This window comes from Saccoglossus kowalevskii, chromosome 19 (genome assembly GCF_978046115.1).
Source record: "Saccoglossus kowalevskii chromosome 19, keSacKowa6.1, whole genome shotgun sequence".
NCBI classification, from domain to species: domain Eukaryota; kingdom Metazoa; phylum Hemichordata; class Enteropneusta; family Harrimaniidae; genus Saccoglossus; species Saccoglossus kowalevskii.
The window spans coordinates 15106897-15119089 of record NC_140659.1 but is presented as its reverse complement, the minus strand read 5'-3'; the positions used below and the strand labels follow the sequence as shown (position 1 = coordinate 15119089).

At 34.3% G+C, this 12193-nt stretch overlaps 1 protein-coding gene across 3 annotated transcripts in view; it reads left to right on the top strand.

Annotated features, from left to right (window-relative positions):
• LOC102809539 (uncharacterized) overlaps positions 1-11617 on the top strand; it is a 103973-nt gene extending 92356 nt beyond the window's left edge. For all 3 annotated transcript variants that reach the window (XM_085493901.1, XM_085493902.1, XM_085493903.1), the window contains exons 11-15: positions 1874-2075; positions 2280-2650; positions 3931-6350; positions 8579-8668; positions 9738-11617. In XM_085493901.1, the coding sequence (XP_085350027.1) occupies positions 1874-2075; positions 2280-2650; positions 3931-6350; positions 8579-8642 (3057 nt within the window). In that variant the 3' untranslated portion in view covers positions 8643-8668; positions 9738-11617. The remainder of the gene's footprint in view (positions 1-1873; positions 2076-2279; positions 2651-3930; positions 6351-8578; positions 8669-9737) is intronic.
• Positions 11618-12193: the final 576 nt, after the last annotated feature.

Sequence of the window (12193 nt, the reverse complement as noted above, 5' to 3'; positions counted from 1 at the left end):
TATTAGGTCTTGGAACTATTATGTGAGATATTCGATAGGCGGAATATGCACTCTGGATCATTCCTATAACTTTATTGGGTCTTGGGACTATTATGTGAGATATTCGATAGGCGGAATATGCACTCTGAGATCATTCCTATAACTTTATTAGGTCTTGGGACTATTATGTGAGATATTCGATTGGCGGAATATGCACTCTGAGATCATTCCTATAACTTTATTGGGTCTTGGGACTATTACGTGAGATATTCAATAGGCTGAATATGCACTCTGAAATCATTCCTATAACTTTATTGGGTCTTGGGACTATTATGTGAGATATTCGATAGGCGGAATATGCACTCTGAGATCATTCCTATAACTTTATTAGGTCTTGGAACTATTATGTGAGATATTCAATAGGCTGAATATGCACTCTGACATCATTCCTATAACTTTATTAGGTCTTGGGACTATTATGTGAGATATTCGATAGGCGGAATATGCACTCTGAGATCATTCCTATAACTTTATTGGGTCTTGGGACTATTATGTGAGATATTCGATAGGCTGAATATGCACTCTGAGATCATTCCTATAACTTTATTGGGTCTTGGGACTATTATGTGAGATATTCGATAGGCGGAATATGCACTCTGAGATCATTCCTATAACTTTATTGGGTCTTGGGACTATTACGTGAGATATTCAATAGGCTGAATATGCACTCTGAAATCATTCCTATAACTTTATTGGGTCTTGGGACTATTATGTGAGATATTCGATAGGCGGAATATGCCCTCTGAGATCATTCCTATAACTTTATTAGGTCTTGGAACTATTATGTGAGATATTCGATAGGCGGAATATGCACTCTGGATCATTGCTATAACTTTATTGGGTCTTGGGACTATTATGAGAGATATTCGATAGGCGGAATATGCACTCTGAGATCATTCCTATAACTTTATTAGGTCTTGGGACTATTATGTGAGATATTCGATTGGCGGAATATGCACTCTGAGATCATTCCTATAACTTTATTGGGTCTTGGGACTATTACGTGAGATATTCAATAGGCTGAATATGCACTCTGAAATCATTCCTATAACTTTATTGGGTCTTGGGACTATTATGTGAGATATTCGATAGGCGGAATATGCACTCTGAGATCATTCCTATAACTTTATTAGGTCTTGGGACTATTATGTGAGATATTCGATAGGCGGAATATGCACTCTGGATCATTCCTATAACTTTATTGGGTCTTGGGACTATTATGTGAGATATTCGATAGGCGGAATATGCACTCTGAGATCATTCCTATAACTTTATTAGGTCTTGGGACTATTATGTGAGATATTCGATTGGCGGAATATGCACTCTGTGATCATTCCTATAACTTTATTAGGTCTTGGGACTATTATGTGAGATATTCAATAGGCTGAATATGCACTCTGAAATCATTCCTATAAATTTATTGGGACTATAATGTATTATGTGAGATATTCGATGGCGGAATATGCACTCTGAGATCATTCCTATAACTTTATTGGGACTATAATGTATTATGTGAGATATTTGATAGTGATTAAAGCCACTGTGCCAACAAATTTAATATGTAATTCTTTGTCCGATTATGAGTTGTTTCCCTATGCTGTTCAACATGGTTAATAGCCCAGTTATTTCTAATGCTATTTGTCAAAGTAAGAAGTAGCAGAAACATATACCAGGTATACTCCATTACAATACAATTCAAAATATGAATTATGTCAATTCTGTGGTAGATTAACCTTGAATGTTAAACAGTTTATCGATTTGAAATAAAGTTTAATACCAGGGGTCTTATTATTTTAGAATTAATTAGAAAAATTCTTATTCATATTTTTTTCAGATGGAGTGTGAAGGTCAATCACCAAGACGACCACATTCTTCCAAATTTACCATCAAATTTTCCAAACCCTGTAACAATCAGGACACTGAGGAAATCTTCCATTTGACGTCTAGTTTAGGAGGGAAGGTATCCACTTGTAAAAAGACCAGCCTCACTGCCATTCCAAGTATGGTTGTCCACCCACTAAGCTCCAAATTCACAGGTAAGATTTAAATTAGGAAATATAGTAAACGTAGTTTTGGGAAATGTTTTGTTTCAGCAAAGATGTTTTTTATCCGCTTGTGGGTGCAGCGAATTTTGGCACACGAATGACCTTTGGAGGTAATTTTTTACCATAGAGATTAAAAAAGATGGAAAATTGCTAGTACTTGATATTAATCATTTCTCATGTTTCATTACATTCCAGATCTAAAAGATGTCCAAATAAATACTGAGGTACACAATGTACAGGATGTAAAAAAACAAATAATGCAAAACAAAGTCAAAGAAAAACGCAAACAGTGGGCTGAAAGCAGAGATACAAAAACATCTGCCGGAGAATCTAAACAGTGTTTGGATGAAGTGATACAGAGGGAATGTGATCCCCAATTAAAACTGTCATTGTCATTGCCTAAAAAAGATATACTTGGCAAACTTGATAGTCATCGAGGTGTGGTTGATGAAAGTGAAAGATTGGAGATTAATGAGAAGGAGGTGGAGGAGGAGGAGGAGAATCTTGAACCTTTAGTGATAGAAGAAGATGGTGATGAGGAAAATCCAGCAACAAAATCAACAGAGGTTTGTTTCATTTCACATGTTGAGGGCGCTCTTCTTCCATGGACACTGGGGCATATAAAAGCTAAGCTGGAGATTTCGGGAACATTTGTTTGTAGTCTGTGTCGATTTCCAGTAGTTATCCTACCATTGAGTACGGGCCGAGGACTTGTACTTGATGGAGGCTCCAAATAAGCACTGATTCATGTTAACATATGAGTGTAGGGGCCTGATGATGAAGATATATCGCAAGTTTCAAGTGTTTATTCTGTAGTCCCATATCTATAGTATAGAAGTACAATGAAGTCTATGTAGAAGTCACGTCTTATACATGTACGTGTCATGTTGGACCACATGTTGCATTCCATCACAAAACACCTGATTAGCTCATTCACTAGGGTGACCATGCATCCACTCAGCTCATCGATATGAAAATCATTGTTTTCAATCCTGAGTGTTGTTCCTCAAACACATGACCTATTTGTTGTTGTTGTTGTTGTACTCTCCACTTGGTCACTAGACAATAAATCTGAAAAACAATTTTCTTACTAGTAAATACGTACTGTTTCCAACAAAGAAACAGTCTTTTTCTAGTAAACAGGCATTGTTAGAACAATAAAACCAGTAAAAACATATTGCTATGTAATCATTTGACTTAAAACATTGAGCATGAGCAGAGTAGTTGAACAGGATTTAGTGCATCATCATCATTAGTTTTCAACAGTCACTTGCATGCTTGTTAAGTCTTCAACAGTCACTTGCATGCTTGTTAAGTCTTCAACAGTCACTTGCATGTTTGTTATGTTATTTAAACATGCATGCCTACTAAATATGTAATTGTGGTTGTCATGCCTACTAAATATGTAAATTAGATGAGGTGTCATCTAAATATGCAAATTAGCCTCTTGGTACTGTACTTTCATTTTCAGTCATCACACATTGTTCTGTAATCCTTTCAGTGATTGGACCATGATTATTTTTGGAGATGGAAACAGAAATGAAAAATTTATTTTGGTGGATTAATTATAGTGTACGGTAATTAAAGATGTCCATAGAGATAATCCCAAATGTAAAAAGTTTGAAATATAGAAACAAAATGCAGAAAGATGTAACTAGTTTGAAAAAAAAAGTAGATTCATAGCATCAGAATATGTTCATTTCATGCCAAATGGAAATTTAAGGTTAAGAACCAAATATTGTTTGAACAAAAATCAGGAGATTCAGCTGAGAGAGGAATTATGGTAGGTGTTATCTGAAAAGTTTCCAAACATTGTTAACATAACAAATTTATTCTATAATTTCAGGAGGACCTTTCATCTTGCGTTTCATCTCCTTTTACTGCTGTCACAAAACCATTTAAAATAGTTGAATACCGGAAAACTCCCAGCCTGCTTTGCTGTAGTTCACATAAACATTCTGTTGTTTCAACGTCTAGCTCCGATGATGACACCAGACCTTGGCCGTCCAAAAGTGACCAATCGGATACCAGCAAGACTGCATCAAGAGATGACCAAATCATTAAAAGTAAAACCTCTGTTGTACTTGAAGTGTCGTCAGCTGTGAGGAACAGGAATGCACTAAAGAGTCAGTCTCTTGATTGTGGTATTGATAAGAACAGGACTTCAGACTTAAATGATAAAAGCATGTCTAACTTGGAGAAGTCGTCTGTTAGTATGGATGATGTTCAAAAAGAACTTTTGACTGATCACGCAATGGTACAGGCTTTGTCTGCTGAGTGCATGTCTCCGTATCCCGGTCTTTTTGCTCCCATACCTGTAAGATTAAAAAAGGAAACTCAGGAAACAAAGTCTGCTGAAGCGTGTCCATATGTTGATTCAGTGCCTTCAGCAATTGAACATACACCTGCAAACGAGTGTTTAGACACTAAAATGCAGAGTCAGGTGCAGAGAAGAATTGAGAATATCATTTCCAGGACTGCCAGGTCAAGACCAAGCAAAGACGACAGGGAGTCAGGCGACATTAGATATCCAAGAGCCAGATCAGTAACACGAGAAAATAGAAGTAGGAAAGTACATGAGAAACATTCCCAAGCTGAAAATGAAAGAAAAGAAATTACTTCAAGAAATCAGCGATCTCGCTCAGTACCTAGAGATACTCGAAATTTCAGATCTCCCAGTTTGAAAGAGATAACCTCTCCTTCAAATGGATCTTACCTTTCTGTATCATCCACGAAAACTTTGGCTCCGTTATCACCAACAATTGAACGGGTGAGACTCGCCAAAAGTCCTATTTGCCAGCATCTTGATATGAATTCATCGACTGGAAGTGTTATTACAAAAGAGCACATCAATAATTCTACACTGACAACTTCAGATTCAACCTTACATGTGAAACAAAAGGAAAACATTTCACCATGCCTTGAACAGCAATGCAGCAGATCCTTGAAAATAACACTGGAACTGAGACCACGAAGTTCATCGCTGGGTTCAAAGAGTCGTGAGAAGTTCAGATCAGAAAGGCCAAGGTCAGGGGGAAATGGGAATGAGAAAACGAAAAAACTTCCGCCACAGTTCAAGCTAAAATTAAATGAACTCAACAACTTGACTAGTTTCAAGGATATTCAAAAGAAGTTCTCTGACATGCAGTATAGTAGTTCCCCCAGTGTGTTAGAGTCCTCGATAGATCCTACCATTGGAGGTAAAGTTGATAAAATTGATGATTTAAACCCTAGCAAGGTGAAAAAGCTCAGCCAAGCATTTTCTACAGGAGCACTAGTTGAGAAAAAGGGCATGCCTACATGTCTGGAGTCTGCAAACCAGAGTGTTACTGTAACCCCAGCACATGTAGTTCATGCTTGTAAAAATGTCAGCGAGCAAGTGGAGATGTTTCAGAACATTAAGGACAAACCAGAAAGAGTGCGGAAAAGGTCAATGTCTGGAACTAATATGCTGAAGATCTTACAACCTTTAAGCTTTGATTCTGGAACTGACTCGTCGTCTAGTTCTCCTATGCCAACAAGGAAAAAGAATGATAATGAGGTGTATGCCAGGAGTAATAAGGTAACATCATCTGCAAGTGATCAGAGAGCTGAGTTTTTCCATCAAAAGCATCAAAATCCACGAGTGAAATTCACTCCAAAGGTTTCAACAGAGCAAATATCTCTGGATACAAGCGACAGAGACTCTGGTGATATGACAGATGCAAGAACTACTGGACATTCTGAAGAATGGTTTGTTGGGAGAGATGTACCTGTTGTTGCCATGGGAACAAAGAGGAAAATACCTGATAAACTTAGGTTGACAACCAATAAACCATCTTCACTTAGATTAGATAGTGAAGATAAACAGTTATTCTTTCCTGAAATGAGTCCTTCGACTTACAGGTTGAAAAAAGATGTCAAAGGTTCACCAACCAGTCCGAAAAAAGCTAGTCCAATCGAAAGATATTCCCCATTGAACGCACTAAATAGAAAAAAGTTGGAAGTTGACAATCTGCAAAGCGGGAAATTGAGCAGTTCTCAAATATCTCGATTTCAGGAGGAGAGGAAAGAGGAGGGAAACAGTCGGAGAGAAAAGAAACTTGAACTTTTGAAAACTGGTAGACAACAAATACAGAATAGTTTGGATTCAAGAGGACTGCCATCTCGTGAGGGCAAAGGTGATAGTTCAGAGGTCACACACAAAAGCAAAGTTGATTGGAAATTAGATGGTCAGATGAGTGAGAAAGAAAGATGGTTCTCTAAAAAGATGTATAAAGTGACAAAGTAAGTTGCATGTATAAATTGAAAAAATATAGCTCTAGATCTATTTTTTGTTGCCTTTTTTAAGATAAATTCTACCTTTTTCTTATTTTTTTGCAATAATTTTAATCAAAATTTATGGAAAATGGGAAATTACAGTTCAAAATTATCAAAGAAATCAGAAAATGTGCAAACTATCAAATTCTAGGAATTATAAGATTACATCATTACTTATGATTAACAGATTGATAGACACATGTTAAAAGATTTATTTCAGGTTTTGAGATGTTAAAAAAGTGCTTGTTTTTTTCATTTTAACAGTATTTAGGCAGAACTGTCAAAAATAGTTGTAAGTACCTCTTATTAACTGATGCCAGCACTGACCAAAGACAAATCTTTTTTTTGTCTAACATTCTGAATTAAAAATTTCTGTAAAATTATATGTAGATTTATATATATATAAAAGTTAAAACCATTTTTTTTTCTAAATATTTTAAGACCATCATCCTATCCAAACTTCCCCGAACAAAGAGTCATTATGTAAACTACTGGTGTTCAAAAAATTACTGTTATTTGTGGGTACTGGTGCACCTCTTCTCAATTTTTAGCTCCGCTGTTGACTTTGTCGAGCGGAGCTTATCATATGAGTGATTGTCCGTCGTCGTCGTCCGTGTCAATGTTTTACTTTTTCGACTTCTTCTTGAAAACTACAAGCCTGAATGCTTTGATACTTGGTGTATATGTACCTTGGGTAGACCTCTCTTAGGTTTGTTCATTTCATGTTGATATCTTCAATTCTCTAATTTTGGTGAATATTTTTGTCATTTTTGGTAAAAAGTGATATTTTCGACTTCTTGTTAAAAACTGCTAGTGCAATTACTTTGATATTACATATATAGGTACTACATGTGGACCTCTCTCAGATTTGTTCATTTTGTAATGATATCTTTAATTCTCTAATTTTGGTGAATATTTTTGTCATTTTTGGTAAAAAGTGATATTTTCGACTTCTTGTTAAAAACCGCAAGTCCAATTGCTTTGATACTACATGTATAGGTACTACATGTGGACCTCTCTCAGATTTGTTCATTTCGTGATGATATCTTCAATTCTCTAATTTTGGTGAATATTTTTGTCATTTTTGGTAAAAAGTGATATTTTCGACTTCTTGTTAAAAACCGCAAGTCCAATTGCTTTGATACTACATATATAGGTACTACATGTGGACCTCTCTCAGATTTGTTCATTTCGTGATGATATCTTCAATTCTCTAATTTTGGTGAATATTTTTGTCATTTTTGGTAAAAAGTGATATTTTCGACTTCTTGTTAAAAACCGCAAGTCCGATTGCTTTGATATTACGTATATAGGTACTACACGTGGACCTTTCTCAGATTTGTTCATTTTGTGATGATATCTTCAATTCTCTAATTTTGGTGAATATTTTTGTAATTTTTGGTAAAAAGTGATATTTTCGACTTCTTGTTAAAAATCAATAGTTCAATTGCTTTGATATTACATATATAGATACTACATGTAGACCTTTCTCAGATTTGTTCATTTTGTGATGATATCTTCAGTTCTCTAATTTTGGTGAATATTTTTGCCATTTTTGGTAAAAAGTGATATTTTCGACTTCTTGTTGAAAACTGTAAGTCCGATTGCTTTGATATTACATATATAGGTACTACATGTGGAACTCTCTCAGATTTGTTCATTTTGTGATGATATCTTCAATTCTCTAATTAATTTATTTTGGTGAATATTTTTGTAATTTTCGGTAAAAAGTGATATTTTCGACTTCTTGTTAAAAACTGTAAGTCCGATTGCTTTGATACTATTCATATTGTTCATTTTCTAATGATGTCTTCAGTTCTTTAATTGAAATGTGCATTGCTAACAGCGGAGCTATCTCAGCCGATAGGCTGCTTGTTCAGTTTTTCCTTCAATTGTTTTTAAAGTATCACACACACGAACGTGAGCCAACATTGTTGCAGCATGGCCTTCTCCTTTTAAAAACTTCCAATTATGGTAACTAATTTGCATATGAATAAAACTGTAAATTTACATGTACATAGAGTAATCTATACCTTCATATTAAGATTCTTGACAAACCTGACGAGTACACTTGTGTAGTACTTGTACAGAAATCAGTAAGTTGTCTGTTAACCTATCAAATTAATTTAACTATTATTCTAACATTATAAATTGCACATTTTAATTTAATTTTTTTTGTGTTTATTTATTTGTAGTCCAGATGATAATGACATGCATGTTACCTCTCTTTATATTGATGAATCTGTTGACTGTCTGTGATTCTTACAGTTTTGCAGCATGGACAGGTTCGTTATGTTAATTAATTACTAACACTGCAACATCGTTAAATAATTGTTTTTGTCACTGTTTGCACCATTGTACGTCCTTATTGATATATTTTGAGAAGTAGGTATCATTTACATATGTATAATGTGTCAAGAAAAACCTGTGCAAATATATTCTTTTTTCAGTTCACTTCAAAATGGCCTACCGGTGGCCATTTTGTGTACTAGTATAGCCATATATCTTACATACTGCCTAAATAGTGCATTATGGGAAACTACATCAGGATAGATAGCTTCAATTCTTCAATTTTAATGTATATTGATTTGTTTGGTCAATAAAAAACATGGGGGGGGGGGGGGTATTTGATGATCTAATTGTGCTGGAAATTAGGACATCATATGGTGGTTCAAACAACAATTTCCTTGTGTGATTAAAAATGGTTTCTTATGTTGCTTCACCTTTATTATGTAACTCATGTTAAGTTTGTATGTTTTTTGTATCGAGGATTTATAGATAAGGGAGTATACTACCTATATATGGTGATATGCAGTGAATATTCCATTCTGTGTGATACACGTGTCTGTGTATAAAATATAACTTATTTTAACCAATGGCATATCACAGAATTCAGTGGACAATTGGAAAGGTTAGACTATGTCCACTTGTATGATTGTATATCCTCATATTAAAAAAAAAGCCAAAAATGTCATAAACGCTTTGTGAATAAGCAGTGACACTATCAAAAACAACCTGAGAGGAATTCTAACCAGGTGTTTCACATACTTATTCATTTGCATTAGAAATGTCTGTTTTTCGAGTGTTGTTGTGATCATTTCACAATTCAGGCTTGTATACAAGTTGTATACCCTTATAAGTCCTTGGTTGGTTGTATGTCTGTCATGTTGGATCGTATTGTATACAATTCTTGGGAGGAAGGCAGATTTTGCAGTTATATTAAGTATGGTATCCACAATTTACATGTTCAGATTGCTTCAGATTCATTTGAGTTTTGAATACCCACAATTATTTTCTTAAGACTCCTCAGCAATCCCTCAGTATTTTTATGAAAAATTGTTTCACTTTTTGCAGATGCTGAGTAACCTTGAAAGCTGGCAACTGAAGTGACTACGCCCTCAGTGGTGGTGCTGTCGGTCTAGGATGGTCATATTGCATGGATGATCAAGAATAGGGACAAGAATTGGAAACCATCGTGAGGAAAACCAGTGAGTGAAACTGGATATGACTAATCAGATTTTGGTCCCTTCTTTTACTGGGCTCGAAAATATTTTATTTTAGTTTTGATCATGTACATGTATGTAGAGTAAAACATATTTATATCATTTCTTAAACTTGATGGGGCTTAGAACAAACATAGTGCTTCACAGTGTGGATGCTAAGTTACAAGCTTAACAATAAATCACCTACATTGTAGATTCACAGACTTGTGTATCTTTCATGTTTATACTTTAGCAATGTTATAATGACACTGGTAATTCAGTTGATAAGACTACTTGGTGCTGTATTTGTACAGACAGAGTAACGTTTGTGTTGCTTCCCATTCAAACATAATATTTTATACACACATTTTGACATAGTATAAATAGTATAACATCCCAAACTTGGTTTTATTTGTATAGTACTGTCACTTTCCATCACATAGTGTGTATGTACATGTATATGTACTTGTATATATATATATATAAATATTTTTTTAGAATTTATTAAAATGCTTGAGATACCTTTAGTGCAATTTACAATGAATGCTGCCATGTTACTGATTCTTGTCACTGCTAGTCGACCATTTAATGGCACAAAATATAACAATTATTTTTTTTGTGTGTGCATGGTTTATTCAAGAATAATTGCAGCTTCTCTATGCATGGTTCACTGAAATCACCACAGTGTTTGTCTCAAAGACAACTAAATAAATTATATATATATATATATATATATACACTGTAACTTTACTTGATATGTAGACATATTTGTAGGCATATATATTATCTGCGTTCTTTGTAGTGTTGCATGTTTGGCTGCAATTCGGATCTTCATCTGAAAGTTGAATTAATTTTGAACATATACTGCCAATCATTTTTAAATTAAAATTAACATTGGTGTCATCATTGGTTTGTATAGTTAAATTTTACCAGCTGAATTATTATATTATTTTATGATTCATTAGATTTACCATCAGTAAAGTGTAAATATTCACCAACAGATTCTCCAAAAGCCATTTCTACAATCAAGAAAGGTATTTCACATAAAGAATGTGAGATGGCTTTTTCTTTCAAACTATTTAATAAAGTTTTTTACAATTACACATTTCATTGGATACTTACCTCATTCTGATCTTTGTTGCGAATTCCGTTCACTTTACACGGCCGAATGCATAGATTTGTGCATAAATATCAGGTAATCATGAATATCTGTAAAGATGACCTTGCAACTATGCAAAAACCATGCATTGATGATAGTTAAAAAAGTGCAATGAAAAAAAACACACTATTAATATTTATATAAATTTCATAACATTTGGAGAGTTTAAAAAAAACTTGTCTGGGGTGAAATAGTTAAAATTTAATTTAAAATTTAATGCCATTTTGAATTCTTTTGTAGAAATGTTTTTTATTATTAGCTTTTCAACATTATGTAAATAGTACGCCCTCTAGTGGTGGTAATTTGAATGTTGACTAAGTGTGATGACATATTACCGGTGTAAATCAAAAATAAAGCAATAATTAGAGAGGCTGTAATATCTATCACATATATTGATCATGTGATTGCGATAGATTGAGGCTGGTTCCTCCGGGTATGATTTTGATTTTTGAAAGTATAGCGCCCTCAGTGCATGTTTTCAGGCATTTGTACATATTATAAATCGAAGGTGGTTTGTTACATGGAATAATTCTTGCCAATCTGTTATTTTAATTTCATGAAAGTAAACAGAAATAAATATTTTATTAAAAGTACATTGAACATTATTTTTGTTTTTATTCCCTTGTAAGATCTCTTCAACTTTTTTGCCCCTGCCTCGTTTAGAAAAGTCGTTAACGTCCTTTTTACCTTGCCCGTATCATCAAAGATGGAAGAGAAATGTATATTATGGGAATAATTTCTGTCTGGCATTGTCGTTGTCATCGTTGTTGTCGCTAATAATTGATATTGTGTGCACAATAACTTTACTAATTCTATTCCAAACTTGGTCACCTTATTCATCAGTATAAAGTCTTAATATGAACGACGGATGTTCTGTATGAAAATATGCAAAAATTGAGTAAATCTGATGAAATTATTTTGACTGTTTCTACTTGACTGATCACTGGTGATCACATTCAAAGGTCACTGATCTCCATGGGAATATGCATTGTTGTATGTGTTTAATGAAGCAAATCATTTACTAGTAATAATATCATTGGTAATGCATCTCCCAAATCCCATGGGAATACTAGACTGAGTTTCAAAACCAACTCGTGGAGAGAGTTTTTGCACAGTCTGATACACATTTGCAAACCTAAAATCTTTACAGAAAACAAGATGTCAGAAAA